We start from the raw sequence: 27,179 nt of genomic DNA on the forward strand, positions 1-27,179 counted from the left end.
ATAGAAATTAGTAAATTCTCAATGATATTTTACGGCTATCGATATTGCAATTGCAAGCAGCATAAGGCCAATTCCCACAATGCCCATTTGCTGGGCCATCCATATCACCATATTGAAAAATGTTGAGATCATAGGCAGTTAAATGGTGGGCTTTTGGCTAGTTATTCCGCTCTCTAACTTTAAATTTCTAGTATTTAGCATTTTTTTGATATTTGTTTCTGATGAAAGTATAAAAACTTTGTATTAAAGGCTGCAATCATCTTCTGTCGCGAAGAAATGGTACTGCCGAGTATTTGATATTGTTTTCAGTCCTTTACAGGCACACTTCTTGTAACACTGAATATATGTATATCAGGCGGTTCGCATGAGATAGGTGATACAAATCTTCTGCATGGTGAAATAAATGTTAAGGCACGATTCCATCTCTGGGGAACGCTTGGGATTACAGGTAGATGCTAAACAGTGATTCCCACTATTACCATCCACCATCTTCCATCTCTACACAGGTGATTTTACAGCTGCCATGGGAGGACTTGTTGCAAAAAGCATTGAAAAACATTAATAACTTTTGAGTTAAAAAAGATCAATACTTCACTTATGTACATACATATATAGTTAGTAATATATAATACTTCGCACATTAAATGACGTTAAATAGCCATACATTCATTTATCTGTAGGACTACGCCCATGTATTTATGTATGTACATATGTATCTACATATGTACATATGTACATATGTACAGTGACGAACTAAATTTTTGGCAAAGCAAGCTTTTTTAACTTTCTGGCCACCGTGTGACCCTTGGAATGAAAATGAGTCGCAAAAAGTATATTAGACAAGGAGATTAAAGTATTTATTATACATAAACAAAGAACTTATTTCAAAAACTTAAACATAGTATTACTAAAAAACAAAAAACTAAAAAATAAGGCATATTTCGATGAACAAAATTATTGGCACACTATGCTTTCTATATTAAATTTTTAGTATTATGACCGATTGGGCAACTCTTTTTCTTGGAAATATGGTAGCCTGGTTATCCCGTTATTTAAAATTTGGCAAATTAGAATTTGGAAAAATAAAGTTGCATTTAAATTGGGATTGTTTTGTTGTTTGCTGCCAAAATGCCATCAAAACAAAAGGAAACCAACGTAGCGCAGAGGAAAATAATCCTGCATTTACATAACCAAGGCAAATCGTATGCGGAAATAGGCGAAATCATGGAAAGAAGCCGCTATACAATCAGGAGCATCGTTCAGCGCTTTAAAGGAGCCTCAAATTTAGAGAGTTCAAAGCACACAGGTCGCCCAAAAGTGTTAAGCCTCCGCGAATGCAGCCAAATATACATACATATGTGTATAAGCATCCCTGTAGTAGCGTTTCAGCTAAATTAAACCTGAGCATACTATATTGTATAAATGTAAATACATCTGTAAAAACCCTTTCGCAGTATTGTATTATTGGCAAAGTTAACTTAAATGTGTAAAGTCAGATAATTTTTTGTTTTCAAACAAATGCATATGGACATTTCCGCCGATGTGTCAACCGAAACCAAAAAATTAAACCATCTTGAAACCCTTTGTTTTTTTTTTTTTTAATTCTTAGCGAAAATATTTTATTTATTTTAAGCATATATTTGTTTACCGCAATGAGCAAATAAAATGCAAGTGAAAAAAACAGTATTTTTTATTTGATTTTTATTTACTATATATATGAAACAAAAATATTTTCAAAATATCGTTCAAGAATGAACCTTTTAATTTTTTGTTTTCGTTTTAATTATCTCTAGTTCCGCTGAAATCCTTCCCTATTCAAATGCCTCCAAAAAAAGTCCAAAATATTTTACAAAATTAAAAAAAAAAGCTTACATTCCCTTGAGTGTTAAAAAAAGTTCAACATAAAAGGCTTGTCATAAAGTAAACATTATTTTAAAAAGCGTGGTGTTCTTACTTTTTCTCACTTTGAATGTGTACGTGGAAATTCCCATATGGTCTATGTTTTGATGCCGTACGATATCGCTCTTTGACAAATTAAAACACTCTTTTTTTTTTGCCATTCAATGCTTACATTTTCACTTTGAATGGCACATGTTTCATGAAATATATTTAGTGTTGCATTTGGAAAATATCGATCAAAAGGCCAATTAAACCGCCTGAGATAGGATCGTCTCTTTTGGAAATTTCGGCACTGCAAAACCTTAGACACCAAAGGGATGGTGAATGGAACCTTAGAACCTTAGTCCGGATTTTCACTCGATGCATCTTCTCCCAGCTGCTGAGACATATGTTTATACAGACATGCATATAGATGTGCGTGTCTTATAACGATCTCTGCAGTAGAGTTCCAACTAAATTGAACCTACATACATATGTACATATGTTTGCTTTATTGTGTGTGGTATAGTAGAGCTGTTGGAAAATCGATGTATGGCCACATCGATGTTGCGATGTTTTTCAGGAAAAAACATTTTTTGGTTTTATATGTATATAAATCTTTATTATAAATAACATACTTTTTCCAAACTTAAAACTATAAAACAGAAATTAAATTTTTTTTGAAACTTAATATTACAAAACAGAAATTCAATCTTTCAATTTTTGTCAACATGCTTAAACTTAAGCGAACTTCTCTCCTCGCTTACCATGATTCCAGCCTTACTGAACATAATCAGTGTTTAAATTGCTGTAGTCTAATTAGCAGAAGTCATAAACGAAATTATTTCGTTCGGGTGCCGTCGGCTAGCCTCAGTATGAAAAGCGCCGGCAGAACTTTTTTCTGCCGACGTCGGTGGCTTGGACAATGCGTCGACATTGTCGGCGGCGACAATTTGGTACTGAAGGGTACACATACTCAATACTCTTTTCTCTTTATTGTATTGTGTATTTTAAATACACATTAAAATTTGAATAAACACAAAGTAATTTTAATAAACAAAAAGAAATACAATTTTTTTTTTTAATAATAATTATTTATGTTATTTATATTATTTATGTTGCTGCTGTTGTTGGAGCTGTTGTTGCCATTGCATAAACTGATAAACTGAAAAAGCTTTGTTGTTGGTTATGCAGATCATGTTGCCGATGTTTGTTGTATCCTATGGAGTGTAGGAAGTTTTACACACAGCGACTCCTTCTAAGTTATTATCAAAGTACTTCCATATTTCTTTGCTATTTGCCATTTTTAGTCTCCGATTTTTGCTATTGCTGCTGCTGTCGGGTTTCTTGCTTTCGGATTTTTGCTGTTTGCTACTGCTGTCAAAATTTTCTATTTCGGTTATTTGCTTCTTCTTTTACTGTCATATTTTCAGATTTCGTAGTTTTCAAACCCTAAAAAAATATTTTTTGCAGCAATCTTGAAATGCTTTATCTGAAGAGGTCTGAAATAATAAAATTTAAACAATTGGCAGTCTTGCCATCCGAGGACTTATCAAAAAATTGCACACATTGGACTGCCCATATCGCGCCGTTTTGGCTGGCGTCTCGTTTTCTTGCTGTTTTTCTTCAATGGTTGCTGCACAACCTACATACAAATAATACAGAGCACAGAGGTTGACTTGGAAAGAAGTTACAGTTGATATACATATGTATGTATATACATATGTACATACCTTATAAACGCTGTCTGCCAACAGCAATAACTCCCAAAATTACTTTTTTTACAAAAGGAGAAGTATCGATGTATCGATACTACATCGATGTTTCGCACAGCTCTAGTGTATACAGACACTTACATAAGTATATACATACATAAATATGTAAACACTTCAGATAGCATAAAACAAAGGCTTATATCATAGATATCATTTCGCACAAGCTAACTTGTCTTTAAAAGGGATATTTTTGAATCTCGGATGCAGTAAAGAAAAAATTGAAATTAAGTAGTTTTCTTCAATGCATCCGAAACGACTTTGTATTTGTTTAAGCATTTCTTTTTATACCGCATGTAGTACTGTCGTAATTATTTTTACTTGATACCGCTCCAGGGATACTTGCTAAGTACAAATATCGAAACAAAAGTATCAAGTGTAAGATGCCAGTTATTTATAAATTCCTTTAAATGTTTACACATATATCGATGTCAGTATTTTTAAGTATCAATTGTTAGTAGTAAGTTAGTATTAAGTAATATTACATATTTCTGTACACGTCAAATCTCTTGTCAAGTTTTGATCATTTCAGGTCAAATTGCCCTGACCAGCTATACAATGGGAATCACCAAAGGAGATGATGAGAGCTCTGCGCGCAAACGGAGTTGAGGTACCGCCGTCAGCCACAGTCGGGCAAATTTGCCGAATGCACGCTTCATTGATCACCGCTACACGAGACGGCGAAGAATCAGCGCTGTCGGCGCCTGCCACCAAACCTGGTGTAACTTTATCGGCTAGGACGTAGGCCACACGCGCCTAAGATTGATGCTTCCACGCCCGCAGCTGCGGTTGACCCCGTGGCCGTGTCTGCTGCTGCCGCGCCCACTGCCGTGCCCACTGCTGTGCCCGCCGCTTCTGGACCCGCCGATGCCGCACCCGCCTCTGCTGTGCCTGACGCTTCCAAGCTTGCTGCTGCCATTGACGTCGTTGCGGTGCCCGCTGCCGCTGTGCCCGCCTCTGCTGTGCCCGCTGCCGCTGTGCCCGCCGCTGCCGTGCCTGCTACAGCTGTGTCCGCCGCTTACATGTTCGCTATGCATGCTGCTGCCTCGCTTACCGCACCAGTCACTGACTTTGACGTTCCCTTGGCCGCGGACCAATGGGAAGACATGCCTGCCGTAGTGCCCTTCATGCCGTCTTCCGCCACAGTCATCACGTCTGCTGCTTTCGCCTCCTCCAGCCTGGACGAGCAACTGATAATGCACCGAAAACAACATGAGTTGCTACAACTGCAGCAGCAGATCCTCAAGCTGCAACAGAGTATGGACGATCACCGAGCACCGAGACAGCAGGTCAATGCTCTGAGCGTTATCGAGAGCATGGTTTTCGATTCTCTGCCGATACTTCATACGATGTCAAGAAATGGCTGAACGATCTAGAGGATGCGTTCGAGATACTGCAGTTAAACGACTGTCTACGCCTGGTTGCATGTCGCATGCTGGAGGGTACGGCGGCGGTGTTGCTGCGCACGGTGTCAAATCAATCCTCCGCGAGTTTAGACGCTCGCGCAGTATTCAAGAGGTGTACCACGCTCTGCGTAGCCGGCGCATTAGGACAGGCGAAGGATTTTTAAGATTTGCAATCGAGATGCAGGAGATTGCAATGAATGCCCCGATTCCGGAGAACAAGCTTGTTGAACTTATCATCGACGGACTGCGGGACAACTCTACTGGAGTCGGTATGTTGCACTCAGCGCGTACGGTGGCTGAGCTGAGCCCCTCCTGGAACGCTACGAGCGCTCCCGTGTACAGGCTGCCGCCGCCAAAAAAACATCAGTGCCTTATTGTCCGTGAACAAATCTTCAGGCCCTGCCACGAGTGAGACCAGATGCTTCAACTGCTCGGGATGGGGGCATTATAAACACCAATTCCCGAAACCGATCAGACCGCCGAATCCCTGTTTTAAGTGTGGCATAGTGGGCCACATCTATAAAAGCTGCCCGTCTCGGATTGAAACTGCCACCGCCACCACTGCCGGCGCCAACAATTAGACTTAACCATTTACAACAAGTGAGTGTTGCTTTTGTTTGTGATGAAGTGCAAGATAGGAAATTTATAAATATGTTCTCCCTTCCCGATTCGGGCAGCCGGAAGAGTTTTTTACGCCAATCTGAAGTCTCCCCTCACTGCCGTCTTAACCCCAGTAGATTGAACTGCCATGGTTTAGGAAATAGTTAACTTCTGTCACTGGGTCAAGTTCAGTGTATTGTCCGCTTCCTCAGTACTGACAAGGGGAACTTCAGGTATGCGAATCACCGATTTGGATGAATTTTGGATATGTTGTAGAATACCCCGTCATTTGAAGCTGTGTGAAATATTTCGGCGCACTATTCTATATTTTCCTGAAAAATCGCGTTTAAAGTTATAGCTTCGGTGACTTATAGATAAATCGCCGAGTGGTCTTCAACCAGCACGGTGGTGTAAGGGGTAGAGTTCCTGGCTAAAAGTGAATAAATCCTGGTTCGACCCCGTCCGGAACTAGTTAGTTTTGTTTTTTCATTCCACCGAACTACCGATAATTATAGGTAGAGATCTTCTGTATAAAACTAACATTAGACTTTGTAAACTTAAGGAAAAGAAATATAGAAGAGAATGTATGACACTTATGAATAAACCTACTGATTGTATAGATGCGAAACTCACTGCTGTTCTGAAGTCATTTGACATATTGAGAAAAGATGTAGCGGTACTACCGCGCTATAAGAATAGGATTGTATCTGCCGAAGTGTTGTCTGATTCTCCCCTTCTAGAAACTTTAGCTGTACCTCCAGAAACACTGAATGATGCACTTATGGCAGTAAATGCCATTGAGGTCCCTGCTGTCGATGATTCAGAATTCGATATAGAGCCCACTTTACGGAAAGAGCAAGCCGCAAACTTAAAGTCTATTATTTCCCCTGCTTATGTACAGTTTTCCTGAGATTTAGTTAAGCCCGTGAATTATGAGATGAAAATAGAACTGACTAGCCAAACTCGCATTTTCTGCCGTCCCCGTCGTCTGTCGTACCACGAACGCATCGAGATGCGTGATGATCTCTTAAAAGCTGGCATTATTCGCCACAGTAGTTCCCCTTACGCTGCCGCGATTGTCCGTGTACGCAAAAAGGACAACACTCTAAGAAAGTGTGTAGATTACCGCCCGTTGAACAAAATTACTGTGTGGGATCATTTTCCGATTCCTCTGTTAGATGATTGCATCGAACATCTGGGTGGTAATCATTCTTCACTGTCCTGGACTTGAAGAACGGATTCCACCATGTGAAAATGCATCCAGATTCAATCAAATATACTGGGTTACAAAGGACGCCTTATGGCCAGTTTGAATATGTACGCATGGCCTTCGGTCTCTGTAATGAACCTTCCGTGTTCGCTAGATTCGTTTATTTTGTCCTTAAGAAATTTATAAAGCGAGGTCAACTGGTGATATACATGGATGATATCCTGGTCGCATCGCATGACTTTGAAACCCATCTTGAGGTACTGAAGGAAATACTGTATACGTTAAGAGTGAACGGGCTATGCCTCAAGCTGGCCAAATGCCGTTTTGCGTAAAGGGAACTAGAGTACTTGGTTTACTTAGCCAATTCTGTCGGTATCACGCCTAAACCAGCTCATCTTCAGGCGATACTTGATTTGCCCATCCCAAGGAATAGCAAGGAATTAGAGCGCTGCTTAGGCTTATTTTCGTACTTCCGCCGATTTGTACCTGGCTTCGCCAAGATTGCGTATCCGATGTCCCAAAAGTTAAGAAAAAATACCCCTTATGTCTTCTCCGAGGAATGAGTCGCATCCTTCCGAACCCTGAAGTCGAAACTGATCGAATCCCCCATTTTATCCATATACAACCCGAAGTCTGATACAGAGTTACACTGCGATGCTAGTTCATCGGGTTTCGGAGCAGTGCTCCTCCAAAAACAAACCGACGGTAAATTTCACCCAGTGTTCTACTTCTCTAGTTATGCACTAGAGACGTTAGCAATCGTATTTGCCTTCAAAAGCTTTGAGACATACCTTAAGTTCATCCCGTTCAAAATCGTTACGGATTGTAATTCCATGGCGTTGATACTGAGAAACGGTGGACATTCCGCTTAAATTGCTCGCAGGGCCCTGCTGTTAGAAAATTACAACTACACTATTGTACACCGCTCGGGGGCAGAGCAGAATAGAAACTGCCGCATACGTTGACGGTTTAAACCTCGACCTCCAACTGCACTTAACTCAGAACCGTGACCCTGAGATTGTCAAACTTCGAGATGATTTAGAGAAACATGAAATAGCAGATTTCGAACTGCGAGACGGAGTAGTGTACCGTCTGTCCCCGACGAGTGTTCCCCAACTTTATGTCCCTTCCGAAATGATAAATCATGCCATACGAATGGTACATGAGAAGCTTGGCCATATGACCACTGAGAAGTGTTGTGCACAAATCAAGAAGTACTACTGGTTTCCGTGTATGAAGTGTTACGTCAACAATTGTATTAAAAACTGCCTCAAGTGTATCACTACTCCGCTTCCGCTCAAGACAACCGTGTCACGCTACACAGTATTCCGAAAGTGCCCCTGCCGTTTGATACCATTCATATTGACCATCTAGGTCCACTTCCGTTCATACGCTCTAAGAAAAAGAATCTTCTTGTTGTTATTGACTCTTTCACTAAGTTTGTGAAGCTGTACCCTGCTGCCAATACTAATTTGCGTGAAGCATGTCAGACGTTAAAATCTCAGTACTTTACAAATTACAGTAGACCCCGCCGAATTATCAGCGACCGAGGTAACTGCTTTACGTCTTCAGAATTTGCAGAATTTCTGAGGTGGAATAATATAATTCTTGTACAGAAGAGAGATCAGAGCGCGTTAATCGTGTCTTGGGCCTTTTGTTAGGTAAACTGACGGCAGCCGTGGACCACGCGGATTGGGTTCAACAACTTGCGAACATAGAGTTTGCATTGAATAACTCCGTCCACTCCACAACAAAATTGCCGCTTTCGTACTCTTATTCGGGATTGAACAACGAGGCGTTGTAGTGGATGAACTAACCGAACGGTTGGGTGAGAGGACTGCGGAGGTCGATGCCTCAGAGGTGGACGTCCGGAGAATAGCCTTCAGTAACATTGAAAAGTCTCAAGAATATAATGCTGAGTATTATGCGAAGCATCACCTCCCTGCCGTTAGCTTTGATAAGGGGGAATTCGTAGTTATTAAGAATGTGGATACGTCCAAGTGGTCCCTACGACACCAGGAGAAAGCCTGTTACTCGCGAGCCCAAGCAGATAACTGCTCACCTCCCACCCGACCGACCGAGGCACGAATCGCGTGGACAAATACACAATAGAAAAAACAGACAAACAAATAATACTATAGCTATCTATTAACTAAATGTGATAGGATAGATGTTTTAAGTATATTAATAAAAAACTCTGAGCCGATTACCGGGAATAGAAGGTTGTAATCAGAGCAGAGGACCCTAAAAGGTTCATGCATGGCATAATTAGAAAAACAACGACTAAGGGATAAAGGTATCAAAGGATGTCTACTCCGTCTACATGGTACCGACAGATTTACCTGAGCTAATAGCTCAGGCGAGTCGATATTACCAATTAGGAGCTTGTGCATAAAAATAACACCAAGCATAATTCTACGGTTCGTTAGGGAAGGAAGGTTAATCAAGAGAAGTCTAAATAGCAAGAACTGCTTTTGAACGGATTCAAGTCTAATCCGTGAGTCTCCACCGCAGTAAACTCCACTTGGAGTTTGTTAAAACCTGCCCTTGAAGTGTCAAAACTATCTCTAGTCCGCCTCATGAATGAGCGCATCTCATTCTCGACCTCTCGGCAAGCATCACATCCATATTTTAAGCCACCACCTTTAGCAATAGACTCCTTGATTCTGCCTGTGTAACCTGCACACTTAACGTGAACCGCATTGTCACACAATCAACAAAGAATATAATCATGGGAGTCAACCGCATTATTGGCAACTATGCAATTATTTTTTGAGCAGACAACCATTTTAACAAAAAGTTAAATTTATTTTAAAAAAGGAATAAAAAAATAAAAATTGTAAAGGTAAAAAATCTGTATAAGAATATAATGACCAGTACTGACGAGAGCGCGTCAAATTAAACTTATGCAACAACAATTTGTACGCAAGAGCGCGAGAGTTAGTTACAAAGGTAAAGGCAAAAGAGATAAGCAAAACAACAACACCGCTAATGCAAGTATTGTTGTAAGTTTTGATTTATGTATATTTAAAGTTTAAACAAAAGAAACTGCAAGAATTCGCGAAATGAAAATAAAATTCGGATGCAGAAATTATTATTAAGCCGATGATGAGATTAAAAGTTTTAGAAAAGTATTTAATCGAGAGAAGAAAATAAAATTTGATAAGCGCAAAAAAAACAAGTCCGTCCTCTGCAACGAGTAAAAGTTTTACTTACCCCTTTTGTTAGTAACTAGAATCGAGGTCGATTCCTTGTCAGGACGGCCGCGTTGATGTCAGTTATTTATGAATTCCTTTAAATGTTTACACATATATCGATGTCAGTATTTTTAAGTATCGATTGTTAGTAGTAAGTTATTATTTTGAATATCGATTGTTAGTATTAAGCCCGTCTATGGAAAATATCGGTGTGCGGCCCTTGGGCCTTGGCCAAACTGGAAGTTGTTGGTTTCTTCTTCCGGTGACGCTAAACCAAGATAGACGTACTAGCTGCAATAAAATAATAAATCGTGTGCTACCCCACATTAACTATCGTTTGGGTTGAATAATTATTCTTATAATTATAATTATAATTAGCATTTTACACAAGTATAAAATATCGGTATCAATAACGAATATACTCGATATCAATAAGTATCGATATTTTTTCGTGTCTCTACTTATATGTACATACAAGACCGCCGAAAATGTCATACGAAATCGATCCTTGGCCATTCAAAACTTGGCTACGAACGTTTCTTCGCGATCGCGAGAATGATATGCTTGAACCTGACTCTGCACTATGTCAAAATTTGAACGCAACCGATTCAGTAGTTTCTGATTGCATAGCAGTTGTAGGTCACACAACATTTTTATGTATACTAGAAAACCCAGCAAACTGCTTTTCGCCACCAGATGGATTTGTTTTTTGTAACATTTCGTTTGCGGATTAAAAAATTATAAAATACCTTTTTTGTTTGATATTTGAAAAGGAAAAGTTTTATTTCCTTTCACAACCGTAATGAATTCATTTCATTCCAAAAATGTAATTTAGGAAACCAGGCAAACTCCGTTTCGCGGTGCCAGCGCCTGCAGCAGATGGCGTTGCGGTCGATACTCGCTTCATTGTGGCATTTTGTCGGTGCACGCATAAAAAATTTGGATCACAACAAAGCATAACTTTTAAATACATTCTGTAATAATTATGGGTACACAATATTTTTTGTTTTTCCATTCTCCGCATAAATATAAAGACTGTCTGGTTTACCAAACAGGCAACATACAATTGTCCCATGCGAATGCCAATCGAATGGGAAACTGCATGGGAAATGAGAAAATTCGCCTCATTGCTGCTAATGTATCTTCCAGCATTTCTGTCGCCATTTCCAGCTTGATCACCAAAAACTGTCATATCGCTGCCATTATTCACGTACTTGCAGATGTATTTAATCAATTTCACTGAATTGCAATACTCTACTGTTTTTGATCGATCGTTTTCATGGGATCTAAATGATATAGTCACTCGATCTTCATCAATTTTGGCACAATCATTTATAGGTGTAATTAACTCACCAGTATTAAATTTCACGAAAAGTTTAGAAAATAGCGAAGTTATTGAGAAAAGTCACTGTTCATGAATTTGCCATTTGTCTGGGAGCTTTATCCGGCTGAATTCGGGAGCTATGTATATCCGGCTGAATCTGAGATATACAACCTGTGCTGTATAAACAAGGCTCCACGCAATTTTAACTCTGTAGCTCTTACGTTCTAGAAGGAGTTTAATTAATATACCCTTTTTGAAAATAAATTTTTTATCATGATCATAAATTATTTATATTTTATTATAGCGGACGTTGACGATACTATGCGCAGTACGTTCAAGTGGCCCCTACGACACCAGGACATAGCCTGTTACGCGCGAGCCCAAGCACCACCTCCCACCCGACCGACCGAGGGGTGCAGCCGTATAACGCACGGCACGAATCGCGTGGACAAGTACACAATAGAAAAAACAGACAAACAAATAATACTACAGCTATCTATTAACTAAATGGGATAGGATAGATGTTTTAAGCATATTAATAGAAAACTCTGAGCCGATTACAGGGAATAGAAGGTTGTAATCAGAGCAGAGGACCCTAAAAGGTTCATGCATAGCATAGTTAGAAGAACAACGACTAAGGGATAAAGGTATCAAAGGATGTCTACTCCGTCTACATGGTACCGACAGATTCACCTGAGCTAATAACTCAGGCGAGTCGATATCACCAATTAGGAGCTTGTGCATAAAAATGACACCAAGCATAATTCTACGGTTAGTTAGGGATGGAAGGTTAATCAAGAGAAGTCTACTAGAATACGAAGGCAAATTGACATTGCGATCCCAGCTTAAGCCACGAAGAGCAAATAACAAGAACTGCTTTTGAACGGATTCAAGTCTAATCTGGTGCGACTCATATTGAGGTGACCAAATGCAAGATCCATACTCTAAAATAGGACGGACAAGCGAAGTGAAAAGAACTTTAGTTGTATAGGGGTCATCAAATTCTTTTGACCATCTTTTAATGAAACCCAGGACACTCATGGCCTTTGCGACCGTGGTGGAAATATGGGTGTTAAAATTTAACTTATGGTCCATAAGTACGCCCAAATCATTCATATTATTTAGACGTTCCAGAGGGCTATTGTTTAGAAAATAAGTGACCAGTTGAGGAGAGTTACGGAAAAAAGTCATTACCTTACATTTGGTAGTGTTAAGATTTAGTAGATTAAACTGGCACCAGGATTGAAAGTTTTTAAGATCAGCTTGTAGCCGACTAAATGAATCTGTATCTTTATGAGTAAGACAAAGCTTGACATCGTCAGCATACATAAGCACACGCGAATGAACAATGACTGATGGAAGATCGTTAATGAATAGTGTGAAGAGCAGAGGGCCAAGATGACTACCTTGAGGTACACCAGAAGTCACAGGAATGGAAGCGGAAAAAGAAGACTTAAAAAGTACCTTCTGTTTTCTATTTGTTAAATATTCACGAACCCAAGAAAGGAAAAGGGGTGGAAACCCAATGTCGCTCAGCTTAGAAAGTAATAGGGTATGATTAACGGAATCAAAGGCTTTGCTAAAGTCAGTATATATTACATCAGTTTGTTTACCATTTTTAAACCCCTTGATAATTACTGATGTAAATTCTAAAAGGTTAGTGGTTGTAGATCTACGTTTCACAAACCCATGTTGGGATGGTGAAATAATAGAACTGCAAAAATGTTGCAATTGAGAAGTTATAATTTTCTCAAAAGCTTTCGGAATAGCGGACAATTTTGAGATACCCCTATAGTTAGAGGCTTCGGACTTTTTGCCATTTTTATGCAGAGGAATGATATACGACTCCTTCCAAATAGATGGAAAAGAGGAAGATTCGACAGACAATAGAAACAATTTTAAAATGGGTTTACATAATGCGTTTGCACAGAACCTGAGTACGCATCCAGGAAGACCATCTGGCCCCGGAGAATAAACAGGTTTAACTAATTTAAGTTCACTAAGAATAGAACTTTCATCAATGACTGGATTGAAAATGCAATTAGCCTTTTTTAAATGATAAGGATACGGACTTGCTCGATATTCCGTTGAGGAATAAGTTGTTTTGAAAAAACTCGCAAACATATCGGCAATTGCCTGATCAGTGCTTGCTTTTTTATTTTGAAAAGACAAAAAAGATGGGTGCACAGAGGTCTTACGTTTAGAATTAACAAAGTTATAAAATTGTTTAGGGTCGGAAGAAAACTGAAGCTTACACCGCTGAAGATAATTCTTATAGCATTGTGTATTAAGCATCATGAATTTTGAACGAGCGACTGTATACAGAGCATAATCTGATGAACGACGTGTTTTTTGAAACTTCTTATAATATCGTGTCTTCACATTTTTCAAATTGGATAACTCACGAGAGAACCAGGGAGGTTTGTTAAGCCGCTCCAGCCTACCAAGAGGCACACAAATATCAAAGAGTGAATTCAGAGTATCATAGAAAAAACGAACAGCTGAGTTCATATCTCTACAATTGTACAGATAAGACCAATCAGTAGTAGCAATGTTTTCATTAAGGCTGGCAAAGTCAGTCTTACGAAAGCACCTAGTTAGAGGTAACTCATTTGAACCAAGTAATGGTGAAAGCAAGGGCAAATCAATTTTTAAATTTAATGTAGGATGAAATTTGTCTTCTGGAAGAACAAAAGGTTCGATCCTAGAAACCTCACAATAAGAAGAATCCAATACAAAAATAAGATCTAACGATTTTCTATTAGAATTTAAGACGGGATTGACTTGGGATAAAGATAAGCCTAGAAGGCCATCAATAAAGTCATGTGACAAAGAGGGCAGCAACGTGGTAGATTCATCTGTTAGTGACCATGCTAAAGCGGGTAAATTAAAATCACCTACAACTATGAGCAAGTCTTGACTGGAAACTAAAGAGGAGACAAACTGAATTGCCTCTAAATGATTTAAATATACCGCCATGTCTGACAATGGTGGAATATAGGAACAAGTAATGAAAGCATTAAAAGATTTAAAATTTACTTTAACACCGACAAACTCAATCTCCTGGGTACTAGAAAATTGAATCATTTCAGATGATAAAGCAGCATCAACAGCTATCAGAACGCCACCACCTATACGAGAAATCCGGTCACGTCTGAATATAGAAAAGTTTGTGGAAAAAACCGATGCATCAGCAATATCAGGTTTTAGCCACGTCTCTGTAAAAGCTAGAATGTTATGTTCAAAAGAAAGACTATCTACAAAGAGATTAGAAAGTTTAGATCTCAGCCCTCTAACATTCTGGTAACCCAGGTTAAGGGACGAAGCTAGTTTTTTGACACACCAGCAGATGCTGATGTGACAGGATTAGTATTAGTTGTTGTTGTTGGCAAGCGAATCGGTTTCCGATTTTTCTTTTTCACAGTATATTCCTTAACTATTATATGCTTTGGCCAAAAATCTTCTCGACATATAGTGTCGAAGATATTGGCAGAAACACTAATTTTAAAAGACGAAATGTCCCGCGAATAAGAAAATTTAAACTTCTCCACCGCAATATTCGAGACGTTAACTTTCTTCCGAATATAGGCTATTACATCATCAGATGTGACAACAGGGTCTAGCCTAGAAACAAATATATGTTTCTTTGGTGGTATGCCAACGAGAGGCCGCGGTCCCGAAGCGTCAGCCGCAGCAGTAACGTTGGACAAGTTACCCACTGCAGCAGTCGACTTGTTTACGGGGCCCTCGATACTTTTAGAACTATCGGCAATTTCCATTGGAATGGGTAATTGCCCGGACACATCGGACACTACAATAGGCATCGTTTTTAAGAGATCATTCCCAGGTGATACCGGTAATTCCTTACTAATAGCATTCACAACCGGGCTCTTAAACGAAATCAATTGCTGTACATTAGGAGTGGACGGTGCATGAGACCGGTCGGGGACGATAAGAGACGCTGGCGGGTCTACAGATGCAGAAACACCCCAAGGACTGGTCCTTTTACGTTTCGGAGACTCATTCATAAGCGATAAACTTCTGAACTGAGTCTCCACCGCAGTAAACTCCGCTTGGAGTTTATTAAAACCTGCCCTTAAAGTGTCAAAACTATCTCTAGTCCGCCTCATGAAAGAGCGCATCTCATTCTCGACCTCTCGGCAAGCATCACATCCATATTTTAAGCCACCACCTTTAGCAATAGACTCCTTGATTCTGCCTGTGTAACCTGCACACTTAACGTGAACCGCATTGTCACACAACCAACACAGAATATAATCATGGGAGTCAACCGCATTAGTGGCAACTATGCAATTATTTTTTGAGCAGACAACCATTTTATCAAAAAGTTTAATTTAATTAAAAAAGGAAATACAAAAAATAAAAATTCTAAAGGTAAAAATTCTGTGTAAAGAATATACTGACCAGTTCTGACACAAGGGTTAATGTGCAGAGTAAGCCTTCACAACTAAAGAATAAAAAGAGATGAAAGCACAAAAACAAAAACACGTATCACAGAGTCGCGGGTAGGCAAAAGACGAGAGCGCAAATCAATCAAGAATAGGAAAGAGCGGGAGAGCGCGTCAAATTGAACACATGCAACAACAATTTGTACGCAAAAGCGCGAGAGTTAGTTAAAACGGTAAAGACAAAAGGCAAAAGAAATAAGCAAAACAACAACACCGCTAATGCAAGTATTGTTGTAAGTTTTGATTTTATTTAAATTTAAACAAAAGCGACAGCAAGAATTCGCGAAATGAAAATAAAATTCGGATGTTGAAATTTTTATTAATTAAACCGATAATGAATTTAATTTAATTTAAATTTGTAAAAGTAATTAATCGCGAGTAAAAAATAAAAATTGATAAGCGCAAAAAAAAACACGTCCGTCCTCTGCAACGAGTGAAAGAATCATTTACAGAAAACATTTCTTGTACTTAATATTTTCTTACATTTTTTTGTTCATAATTTTTAATATGGGTTGGTTCGACAGCGACGATACTTAAACCAAAGACAATACAGCAAACGTTGTAAACAATGTTAAAATTATAGATCACACATAAACGTTCTTTGGGTATTACTCCTCATGTTAACAAATGTGTCTGTCAATCCTATTGACATATTGTTATAACACAATAAAATAGAAAACCGTTATATGAGCAGATCAAACAACCTAGATAGAATATAAAGATTCCAGTTAACCAATGGTAAATGTTTACTACTACTACTCGAGATTTCAGTGTTGAAAAGTGGAAAAATCGGCTAAAGCTAGATTTCAGTGTTGTCAAACGCTATTTTTTATTTGGCGCGCTGTTTGAGCGCCCTGGTAGCCAAATATCTTAATCTAAAGTGTATTTGTTCTATAAAGTCAAGAAATATTGTAACAACAATAACAATATTTTCGTTTGTTGAGAATAGTGTGAACAAAAGATTCAAAAAGCCCGCGTATTCGAGTGTCCGAAATTCGGCATTTGGCAACACCATCTCAAAATTGAACAGCTTTTTTTAGCCGGAAACAGCTACTTTTAGCTATAGTCCCGCTAAAAATATTAATTTTCTTTTGTTAATTACTCAAAAACTACGAAATAAATCGCCAAGGCGCACCTGCTCGTGGAATTTTTCTCTTTCGTTTGATACTAAAATTATGTAGTTTAAGCGCGTTTTGGGCCCGAGTAGTAGTAGTAAACATTTACCATTTATAATAGGCACTTGAGTATAGTTGACAACTTAATTAAGGTTTTAAAAAGTGATAAAGGCCACTCACCTCAACGCTCAATAAATTTTGTGCAAAAAGGGTAAGTATACCTCGATATAATGGGAGAAAATTTCCCAGTTCAAGGAGGTACTAGGAACAAATGATTCTCATCCTCACAGTACCATATGTATGCTGTTTTTCGAATGTAGCAGGTACGCTGTGTTTCTATTTAATGGATGAAATAGAGCAAAATGAGTGATAAAAAAAGAAAAGAAAACCTATTCATCCATAACAATCAGTTAAATAGACTTCACTACCAAGTGTAAAATATGGATGAGATAAAACTAAACACCTGAAATATACATACATACCTTTCATTGATCTTCTGATACACTCAAGAGAAACTAATTTCAAATACAAGAAGTATTGTATATCTTATGAAAAAATCCATACAAGTAGCTTCTAGTAGTTTACTAGTTAAGAGCCCTTTATAAAAAAAGATGAGCCTGAATTGTAGTGACCGGATTTTTCTTTCGAAGAGTTTTTTTTTTAATCACCGCGCTTTTATGAAGAGCAAATCAGAGAACGGTCACTCTGATAAGATCATGGTCAGGGTTGAGCTAAAAAGCTTTGAGTACAGTTAACTGATGCATTGGCATCGTTCAATGTAAAGACGCCATTGAAAGATCTGTTCGCAAATTCTTTTGCCTAAGACGCGTGTTTAAGTTCCGCCTGCTGAAGCGATAAGTTGTATAATATATAGTGTTCTTGTTAAGAAATTTCAAATCGGAATACCACGTGGTAAAAAATCCGTTACCAGGCTATCTAGCCAATGAATTCCGAAAAACCTAAGATCTACATATATTGTCTTAAGAGGGAGCTGCCTAGGCTGATGAGAAATTAGTCGTTGTTCATATGGTCACGTCAATACGCTACTTCGCACATGTCGCTCTAGACCAAACAAGAATATAAAAAAAAAGCGCCTAAAGAGTACCCCAAGGAGTTTAAAGACAGTGTTAAATTAAGTCATCCTGTCTTACAATCTATAAGACTTGTACATTTGTCATTAGACTTTAGCTATGGAGTATATTTTCCTGGCGTTTATATAATTAATCTAAAACTTCTTTAAAAACCACACCACAGCAAATTCAACGTCATCTTGGGCCCAACGATTACAACGAAAAACAGTGAAGTGGAGTAATGTGCTAATCCTTTAAAAATTGTATTATGAAAAACCTGTATATATATATATATGAAGTATCCCCATACGGTTTGCTCTAAAACAACAGTTTGTTTATTTTATATTTATGACATTACTAATGAAATCATTTTTGGATTTGAAAGAATGTTGAAGTCAAAAATATGAAATTTTCTCAAGTTTGTTTTGAAATAAGTAAAAAGCCGAAATTAAGAACAATATCGGATAGACACAACCTACATATTTTTGTGCCAAACACATTAAATAAAAATTTGACGAGTCAATTCTATCCAGCTCAGAAGAAACCGAACAAACCAGCCAAGAACCTGACCTCGAAAATAAAAAAAAAAAAGCACAAGAAAAAAATAAACTAGTACCAAATCCTCCATAACATTTGCAAAGCTTCCTAGATTCATTAAATCTAGTTGATGCACTAATAGGCGAACATTAGCAAACAGCCATAAGCCTAATCACAACAAAAAATAAAGCAAGTAAGTCGACTCGTCGACTTGGGTATACCATACACCAGGCGAAACAAATATTTCAAATTTCGAAAACCAAAATCTATTAAATTGTTTTTACATGTTTCATAGTATGTGCTATCTCGCTCACTCTACGAACATACGAGCACTCTAGCGCCGCTAGCCAACGGCCAATTCTGGCCTTGTGGACCGCTTAGTAAAATACGTTCATACGCATATTTTGCATGTTTCTCGTCCGATTTCAATAAAATTTGGTAGTTTTGTAGAAATAGATAAGATTAATTAGTCTGCCGAATTTGAATGCGATAGTCAAAAATCTACAGGAGAAAATCGGTTTTTTCTTAATTATGGAGGCGGAAGTGGCCGTGAAAATATATATACTCTGCGCGCATACCAGTGTACATACTAAATTTGGTGACTTTAGCTTTGTTAGTTTTTGAGAAAATCAGTTTTGTTTAATTTGCGGGGGCGGAAGTGGGCGTGGCAAAATTTTTAAATAGCCAATATCTGCGCGTCTATCAAGCTAATCTGCATACCAAATTTAATGTCTCTAGCTATTATACTTTTTAAGAAAAACAGTTTTATGTGATTCCTGGGGGCGTAAGGGGGCGTGGCAAAAAGTTTGAACAATCAGTTTTTGCGCGCTAACTAAACGGGTATACAAACTAAATTTTATGTCTCTAGCTGTTATACTTTTTAAGAAAAATAGTTTTATTTGATTCCTGGGGGCGTAAGGGGGCGTGGCCGAAATTCCAATTAACTCTATATATGTACATGATACACGAGTATACATACCAAATTTGGTGGCTCTAGCTCTTATAGTCTCCGAGATCTGCGTGTTCATACGGACGGACGGACGGACGGACGGACGGACAGACGGACATGGCTAGATCGACTCGGCTGTTCATCCTGATCAAGAATATATATACTTTATAGGGTCGGAGAAGCTTCCTTCTGCCTGTTACATACATTTTGGCGACTTTAATATACCATTTCACCCTATGGGTGTATGGTATAAAAAAGGCGATGCGAGAAATTTGATAAACACTGAGAAAACAATAGCTGAGATCATTACTCAGTTAACAAGAGCAGTTAAAGGAGAATCAGTAGAAGTAATATCTGCTAAAGCCCTTAATCTGCAGTAAAAAGTAAAACGGCTAATCAATACATCCGAGAGGTGAAAAAGTGGCAAAGGCTCTTGAAGGTGCCTATATCAGTCAAGGTCTAACCCAACCACTTGCCAATACAGCACTACGATAGCTGTGAAAGCTATGACACAAAATTGTTCCATTGACAAGGTAAAACTAATTATACTGCTTGCATTCACGAACATGAATGATGAAGTGTCAAAATTCGTAAACAGTTATAGGGAGATTACAGGTCAAAGTAACACAGTCCTCTATTATCGACGTGGTGTAAATAACGACAATAGAGGAGGCCAAAGTTATAGTCGTGGTAGAAATTACAATCCAAACAATAACAACAAATTACAACAACTATAATAACAGTGGTTTAAAACAAGGTCAAAATAGAGGAAACTCTAGAAGCAACAATTATAATAATAATTATAATTATTATTATATACGGTTTACTTATAATGTAAAATTAAAAGTAAACTTAGCTTAGTGGCTACAAAGGCCTTATAACATGTTTATATTGAGGAAGAAAGAAAAATTACAAATAAGTATGTACATATATATTTACAATGTGAGGTAATATGTACATATATAGTTAATTATTTGGATGAGCTCGTAAATGTTAGATGATTTTAAAAATTGAACGACTTTGGATAGGTTTTCTAAGGTTGGGTTAAATTTGGCTGAGAGTGGGTTGGAGGATGGGAAAAGAAATTTTCTAAGGTTTAAGGTGTTTGGACAATCTAGAAGGATGTGGTTAACAGAAGAAACAGAGTTATAATGTTGGCATAAGGCGGTGGTGGTGGGGTTGAGGATGTAGGAATGAGTGAGGTTTGTGTGTCCAAGGCGAAGCCTAGTAATTCTAACGAGATCTCGCCGAGACAATTGCCTGTAGGTAGCGTAGTTGGTTATATTGGTTTTTGTTGTGTTATTGGATTTGTAAAAGTTGTTTGTTTTTGAAAATAGTTTTAGTTTAGTGAGTGTCCAATGTACAAAAAACGGCACTTATGGCCCACTGGGCCGCCAGTGGACATTAAACATACAAATAATTAAAAGAAATTATCGTCCGATAAGTTTTCCGCTGTCAAGAATAGATGATATTCTTGAACAATTGTGAAGATTTGGCACTTCTCTTGTCTAGGTCTAATGTCTGAAGTTCATCAAAAGACTCTCATATTGTCTTAGAATAGTGACAAATCTTTTTAAAGAATGATGACAATAGCTTTTTCTGGACTTAAGCCTTTACAATCATTCTTGTACATGGATGACTTAATCGTCATCGGTTTAGAGTTAGCCCTGTCAATATTCGACGGTCGACGCCTCTTTTTTCGAACGAAGTGTTAATGGTTAGCAACTCATGAGCAATTTCTAATTGAAATTTAATTGGGGGAATATGCTTTTGCCTCGGATTGCCAATTTTAGATGATTTCTGTACAATAACCACGCGTTAGTAACAGATGTTCCAAGACATCAATTAAAAATTTTTATGTACCACTTTTTTGAACGATGGTTGACCTTGTAAAGCTTTATTGAAATTTCAGCCAAATCTAGTCCTCCTCTAGGAACATCAATAAAAGCTTTATCTTTTGAATTTCAACGTTTGTATATTCCAACGGGTTCATAGGTTGACAAGAAGATACAACTTGAACTGGCTTATTTTCAAACCATTTCACACATACAAGAACATCACCAACTATCAAACTAGAGCATGAAATTTTGGTTCTTGGGAAGTCCTTTTGCCAAGTATAAGACTGCATCCGAAGATAGGCCCAAACCATAAGCAGGACAGGTGCCATCACCAATGTACAATGTAAAGTCGTAAACTAAAGACTGGGTTGTATTGTTTGACTGCCGTTCGACCTGAAATAAAAAAATTAAATTGCAGTTTTGACATTATGGACTTATGAATTCATACCTTTGAACGCAATGATTTGTTCATCGATGCTTTGATGTTCTTTCTGAGGTAGCATACCAAAATTTTAATTGAGACCGTTTAGTAAAGGACGTATTTTATACAGTTTGTCATAATTCATATAGCCTTTTTGTCATAATTCATAATTCCTATTTTTTTCGGTCTCAAAACTAAATAATTTAATATTCAAATAACCACAATGGCCCAACGTTGCCCACAAGCAACATTGAACTTTAAAAATTACTGACCTAACTATTTATTTATGATTATCAAATGTAACTTCAGCTCCGTCAAGTTAAGTCTATATCTAAATATATTGCATATACCGTAAAAACCATACGCTCTTAAACAGCTGATGTTGCTCACAGGTAACGCTGAGGTCGAAAGGGGTTAAAAGATGAAAAAAAAGTTATAGTGGCATTCAAGGATGCTAGTGAAAATCAAAAGACACTACTACTGGAAAAACACGTCATATAATAGAGTACTTACGTATATGTCAAAAATGCCAGAGGTCTAAAACATTGACACACACAAAAACTTCAGTGACCCTTACCGAGACAGTGATCGTGGATACAGTAGTGATAGTGGATACAAAAAATCGTAACATGGCAACGAATATATAGTCACAATAATATGTGACCTAACGAAATATTTAGTGGCCATTCCCATCAAAAGTAAAAGTGCAAACAATATCGCAAAAGCAATTTTTGAAGACATGAAGATCAAGAATCTCACCTCTACTGCAAATTACCAACAAACATTAGGGAAAATAAAACGAAATCATCGAACATTTAACGAATACATTCCTTCATATATCTCTGCAGACAAAACTGATTGGGACGTTTGGATTCAATATTTCACTTTTTGTTTGAACACGAAACCATAGATTTTATTAAAAAAGATTAAGTAGACCCTATTTACAATTTAAATGACTATCCTAATAATAAATAGAAAATAAGTTTAGATTAGAAATAGCATACAATAGAGCTAGAGTTATGTTAGACAAAGCCAAAGCTTATAGGAAATTATTATACGACGACAGTCACACCTCAGCCCCCACAGAGATAGGAAGTGTCACAGCATCCAAACCTACGGGAGAAAAACAAAACAACAAAATTCAAACTCTCTGAGCCCAAAACACCAACAATGCAAGAACCACCGGACATAGGCATACGCAACCAACAAAATAACAACAAACATTTGAGCGAACCAAAATACATAATATTAAAACGAAATGATAACTGCACATTCGAAAAAGTGTCACCGTTTATTATTAAAAAAACAATCGACTTTACTTGCGGAGTCGAAGTCGAATCTTGCAAAAAAAAAAAACAAGAGACGGCTCCCTTCTAATAAAAACAAAAAATAATCTAAAGCATTAAAACTGCCACAAAAATGGCAGATATCAACATTTCAGCGTCAGAACACAAAACATCAAACTTAAAAAAAGGCGTTATCTATTGCAACGAACTAAGAGGCACAGAGGAAAACGATATCCTACAAGAACTAAAACCACAAAATGTAACAGAAGTTAAAAAAATATTTAAAAAAAAAAACCAAATACCACACAACAAACAAACAATAATGAAAATAGCAAAGTCATACTTGCTGAAACCAAACTTATTACCCTAACATTCGCCACTCTCAAACTACCAGAAGCCATCAATATCGGATACGAAACCGTACGCATACGTCTATACATCTCTCTTCCACTCAAATGCAAAAAGTGCAATAGCACGGAGTCATGCAAAAACTGCTCAGATCCAAACCATACAGACGGAATCCAATATTGTTCAAACAACAAGAAATGCCTTAACTGCATAAATAACCCAGAGATAGACCATTAACACTACCCCCTTGACCGCAAATGCCTCATATTCCGCAAACAACAGAAATTAACTGCAATCAAAATCATCGAAAAGGTAGACAACAAAACAGCACTTAACATATACCATACAAGACACAGCCAACAATTGGAAACCACATACGCCAACAAACTCAGACGCCCCATTCAGCACACAACCAATACCCAAGCTCCAATCAACACACTACCTAGGAACCCTAACACACACACACAAAAGCAACCAACACCAACCTCCGGACACAACGTACCAGATAATATTTATTTATTTATTTATTTACGTCAACTAACACAGCAGTCGACGAAAAAGCTTAAGCTAAAGACAGATAGTAATGAAATGAAGAAGGTAGCTTAGCTTTATACACAACTAAACATCCCCGGCCCGGTGGAGGTGTTTTATTTGCACAAGGTGCCAGCTTTGCCCCGATTCACAGCCAATGTGGCCAGGGATGAGTTGCAGCCAATCCAAGTCCAGAATGTTTTCATTGGTTTCGCTGTAGATGATTAAAAAGTATAGCGCGAAGAGAAGTGACAGAAAGATGAGGAGAGATAAGGTGAGAAAGGTTGTTAAAAGATTGGCAAAGAACACGAAGAGGTTCGTGAAGAGAGTAGTTAGTCAGACATCTACTAAGGTGAATAGGAAAAAAAGTTTCTGGTCCGACGTGAGGGAACACAAAAATACAGCGTATCTAGTAAATTGGTAAAAATGACTTCGCCGTTGACTAGTTTATGGAGAAAGAGAATGCCAAAAACAAGCCTACGGTTATAAAGTGAAGGAAGATTAATAAGAAGAAGTCTGTCAGAATAAGAAGGTAGGCGAAGACCCGGGTCCCAATTTAGACCGCGTAGCGCAAACTTAAGGAATTGCTTCTGTACCGATTCAATACTACGCTGGTGAACATCATATTGCGGGTTCCACACTGGCGAGCAATATTCTAGAGTAGGGCGAACTAACGAAGTGTATAAATCCTTTGTTACATAGGGATCATCAAATTATTTGGCCCAACGTTTAATGAAGCCGAGAAGGCTGCTTGCTCTGTTGACAATTGAAGAAATATGAACATTAAATGAAAGTGCAGGGTCAAACATAACGCCTAAGTCTTTGAATGATGGAACACAATCTAACAGAACAGACTTAATAGAGTAATGAGCTAGGAGCGGAGACAAACGACTGAAAGTCATAAAAGAACACTTAGAGGCATTAAGGTGTAATTTATTAACGTGGCACCAATCACAGAACGCATCGAGATCTGATTGCAAGTACTGTTGGAAAGAAAGATCATTATAGGAATAACAAATCTTGACGTCATCCGCAAACATGAGCACGCGTGAATGAGCCAAGGCCAAAGGCAAATCATTTATAAACAATGTAAATAATAGTGGGCCCAGATGACTGCCTTGGGGTACACCTGACGTAACTCGAACAGTTTTAGATATCGAGGAACGAAAAGACACCTTTTGGGTTCTGCCAATAAGATACGACTTTAACCAACCCAATAATTTTGGTGAAAAACCCATGATGTTAAGTTTCGCGAGAAGCAAAGAATGATCAAAAGCCTTACTGTCAGTATAAATAACATCAGTTTGACACTTTTTACGGAAGCCATGGTGTACAAGGGTAGTCAATTCTAAAAGGTTGGTAAGCGACGAACGACCTTTAGGTATTGCCGAAAGTTTGGCAATGCCACGGTAGTTGGAAACATCCGATTTGCTACCCTTTTTAAAAAGCGGAAAAATAAATGACTCCTTCCAAATATCAGGAAATCTACAAGTCTCACTCGATATAAAGAATAACCGAGCTAAAGGCTTAGATAGGGAAATCTAACACATTTTAAGGATGCAACTAGGTATATCATCAGGCCCGGGAACGAAGGAAGACTTCATAGATGACAAGCTAGAGAGAATACAGTCTTCAGTAATACTGGGAAAAAACATACAATTTAAATATGGGATTGAAAAGGGATAGGGTGTGGGATCCGAAACAGTAGTAGAATATGTCGACTGAAAAAATTTAGCAAACAGATCTGCAATATCTAAATCATTATTAGCAGACTGGTCGTTAAGTCTGAAGGTGGAAGGTAGTACATTAGAGCGTCTTTTGGAATTGACAAAGTTGTAAAATCTTTTGGGGTTCTTATAAAATTCAGCCTTACAGCGAACGAGATAATTGTTGTAGCATTGAGTATTTAAAAGACAAAATTGAGATTTGGCTATACAATAATTTGCATAGTCAAGTCGCGAACCAGTTTTTTTAAATCTTTTAAAATATCTCGATTTAATGTTACGAAGATTAGAGAGCCTACGTGTGAACCAGACTGGCGAGCTGGAGACGGTAGAGACATTCACATAAGGAACGCATTTATCAATTAGAGAATTAAGAGCAGAATAGAAAAACTTCACTGCACAATCTATATCGCAGCACTCAAATAGAAACGACCAATCAAAAGAGAAAATAAGGCTGTTAAGAAGATTGAAATTTGTTTTACGAAAACATCTACGACGAGAATTTGAGATGTTTTTAAATAAATTAGTAACGGAATTGTAAGAAATAGTAACTTCAATGGTAGGATGATAAGGATCTTCAGGTTTCACTAGTGGCTGTGTTTGTGATACAGCACTAACAGTGGGATCAGAGACAAAAACAAGATCAAGGATTCTTTTAGAACATTTAAGGAAAGAATTCAACTGATATAGTGGACATTCAAGTAGGCTATCAAGAAAAACATGTTGAGATTAAGAAAGATAGATTATCATCAACAAGCTAAGAAATATTAGGCAAGTTAAAATCACCTAAAACTATAAGAACATCACGATCTTTAAGACGACCAAAAATAGTTCGTAAAGCATCAGCATGGTGCACGTAGATCATGATATCAGAAGCTGGAGGAATATATGAACAAGAGATATATAGGCTAAAGTTAGAACATGTAACTTCGACGCAAATAAACTCAACACCTAAGGGGAGATCAATCGGCACCACACTTGAAGACAGATTCGAGTTTACAGCAATGAGTACTCCACCGCCACGACGACCAACACGATCAAGCCTATAAGACGGACAGACGGACATGGCTATATCAACTCAGCTTCTCATGCTGATCAAGAATATATATACTTTATGGGATCGGAAACGTGTCCTTCTGTGCGTTACAAACATCTGATCAATTCTATAATACCCTCTGCAAGGGTATAAAAATAAGAATTTTTGCCAAAGACCCTAATACTAGCCCCCTTCTACCAGTCTCAAACCCACAAAACCAAAAACAAAACCCAAGCCATCAACCAACAGACCATTAACAGCGACGGCGAATCCATATAAACAACAAAGTACATTAAACTACTACATAGCTCAAAATATGATTAAAATATTACAATGGAACATTAAAGGGTACACTAATAACTATAACGAACTCCTAACTATTGTAAGAAAATACTCACCACAAATAATATGCCTTCAAGAAACACACTATTATAACACACACATATCTATACCCATCCCTACCCTTCA

General features: G+C 37.9%; 1 protein-coding gene and 1 long non-coding RNA gene across 2 annotated transcripts in view; one reads left to right on the forward strand and one right to left on the reverse strand.

Annotated features, from left to right (window-relative positions):
- Nucleotides 1-306: 306 nt before the first annotated feature.
- The window catches only part of LOC137572070 (uncharacterized), a 96,992-nt gene continuing 70,119 nt past the window's right edge, over nt 307-27,179 (reverse strand). Inside the window, exon 3 of the long non-coding RNA XR_011031525.1 lies at nt 307-387. This is a non-coding gene — a long non-coding RNA (uncharacterized lncRNA). The remainder of the gene's footprint in view (nt 388-27,179) is intronic.
- LOC137572068 (uncharacterized) lies at nt 4,380-6,284 on the forward strand. Its single transcript, XM_068283849.1, has 2 exons — nt 4,380-5,656; nt 5,734-6,284. Exon 1 carries the CDS (start codon nt 4,673-4,675, stop codon nt 5,015-5,017), a length of 345 nt encoding a protein of 114 aa, XP_068139950.1. The 5' UTR covers nt 4,380-4,672; the 3' UTR covers nt 5,018-5,656; nt 5,734-6,284.

The sequence above is a fragment of the Drosophila tropicalis genome, unplaced genomic scaffold (assembly GCF_018151085.1).
Source record: "Drosophila tropicalis isolate 14030-0801.00 unplaced genomic scaffold, ASM1815108v1 contig_175, whole genome shotgun sequence".
In the NCBI taxonomy this organism is placed as follows: domain Eukaryota; kingdom Metazoa; phylum Arthropoda; class Insecta; order Diptera; family Drosophilidae; genus Drosophila; species Drosophila tropicalis.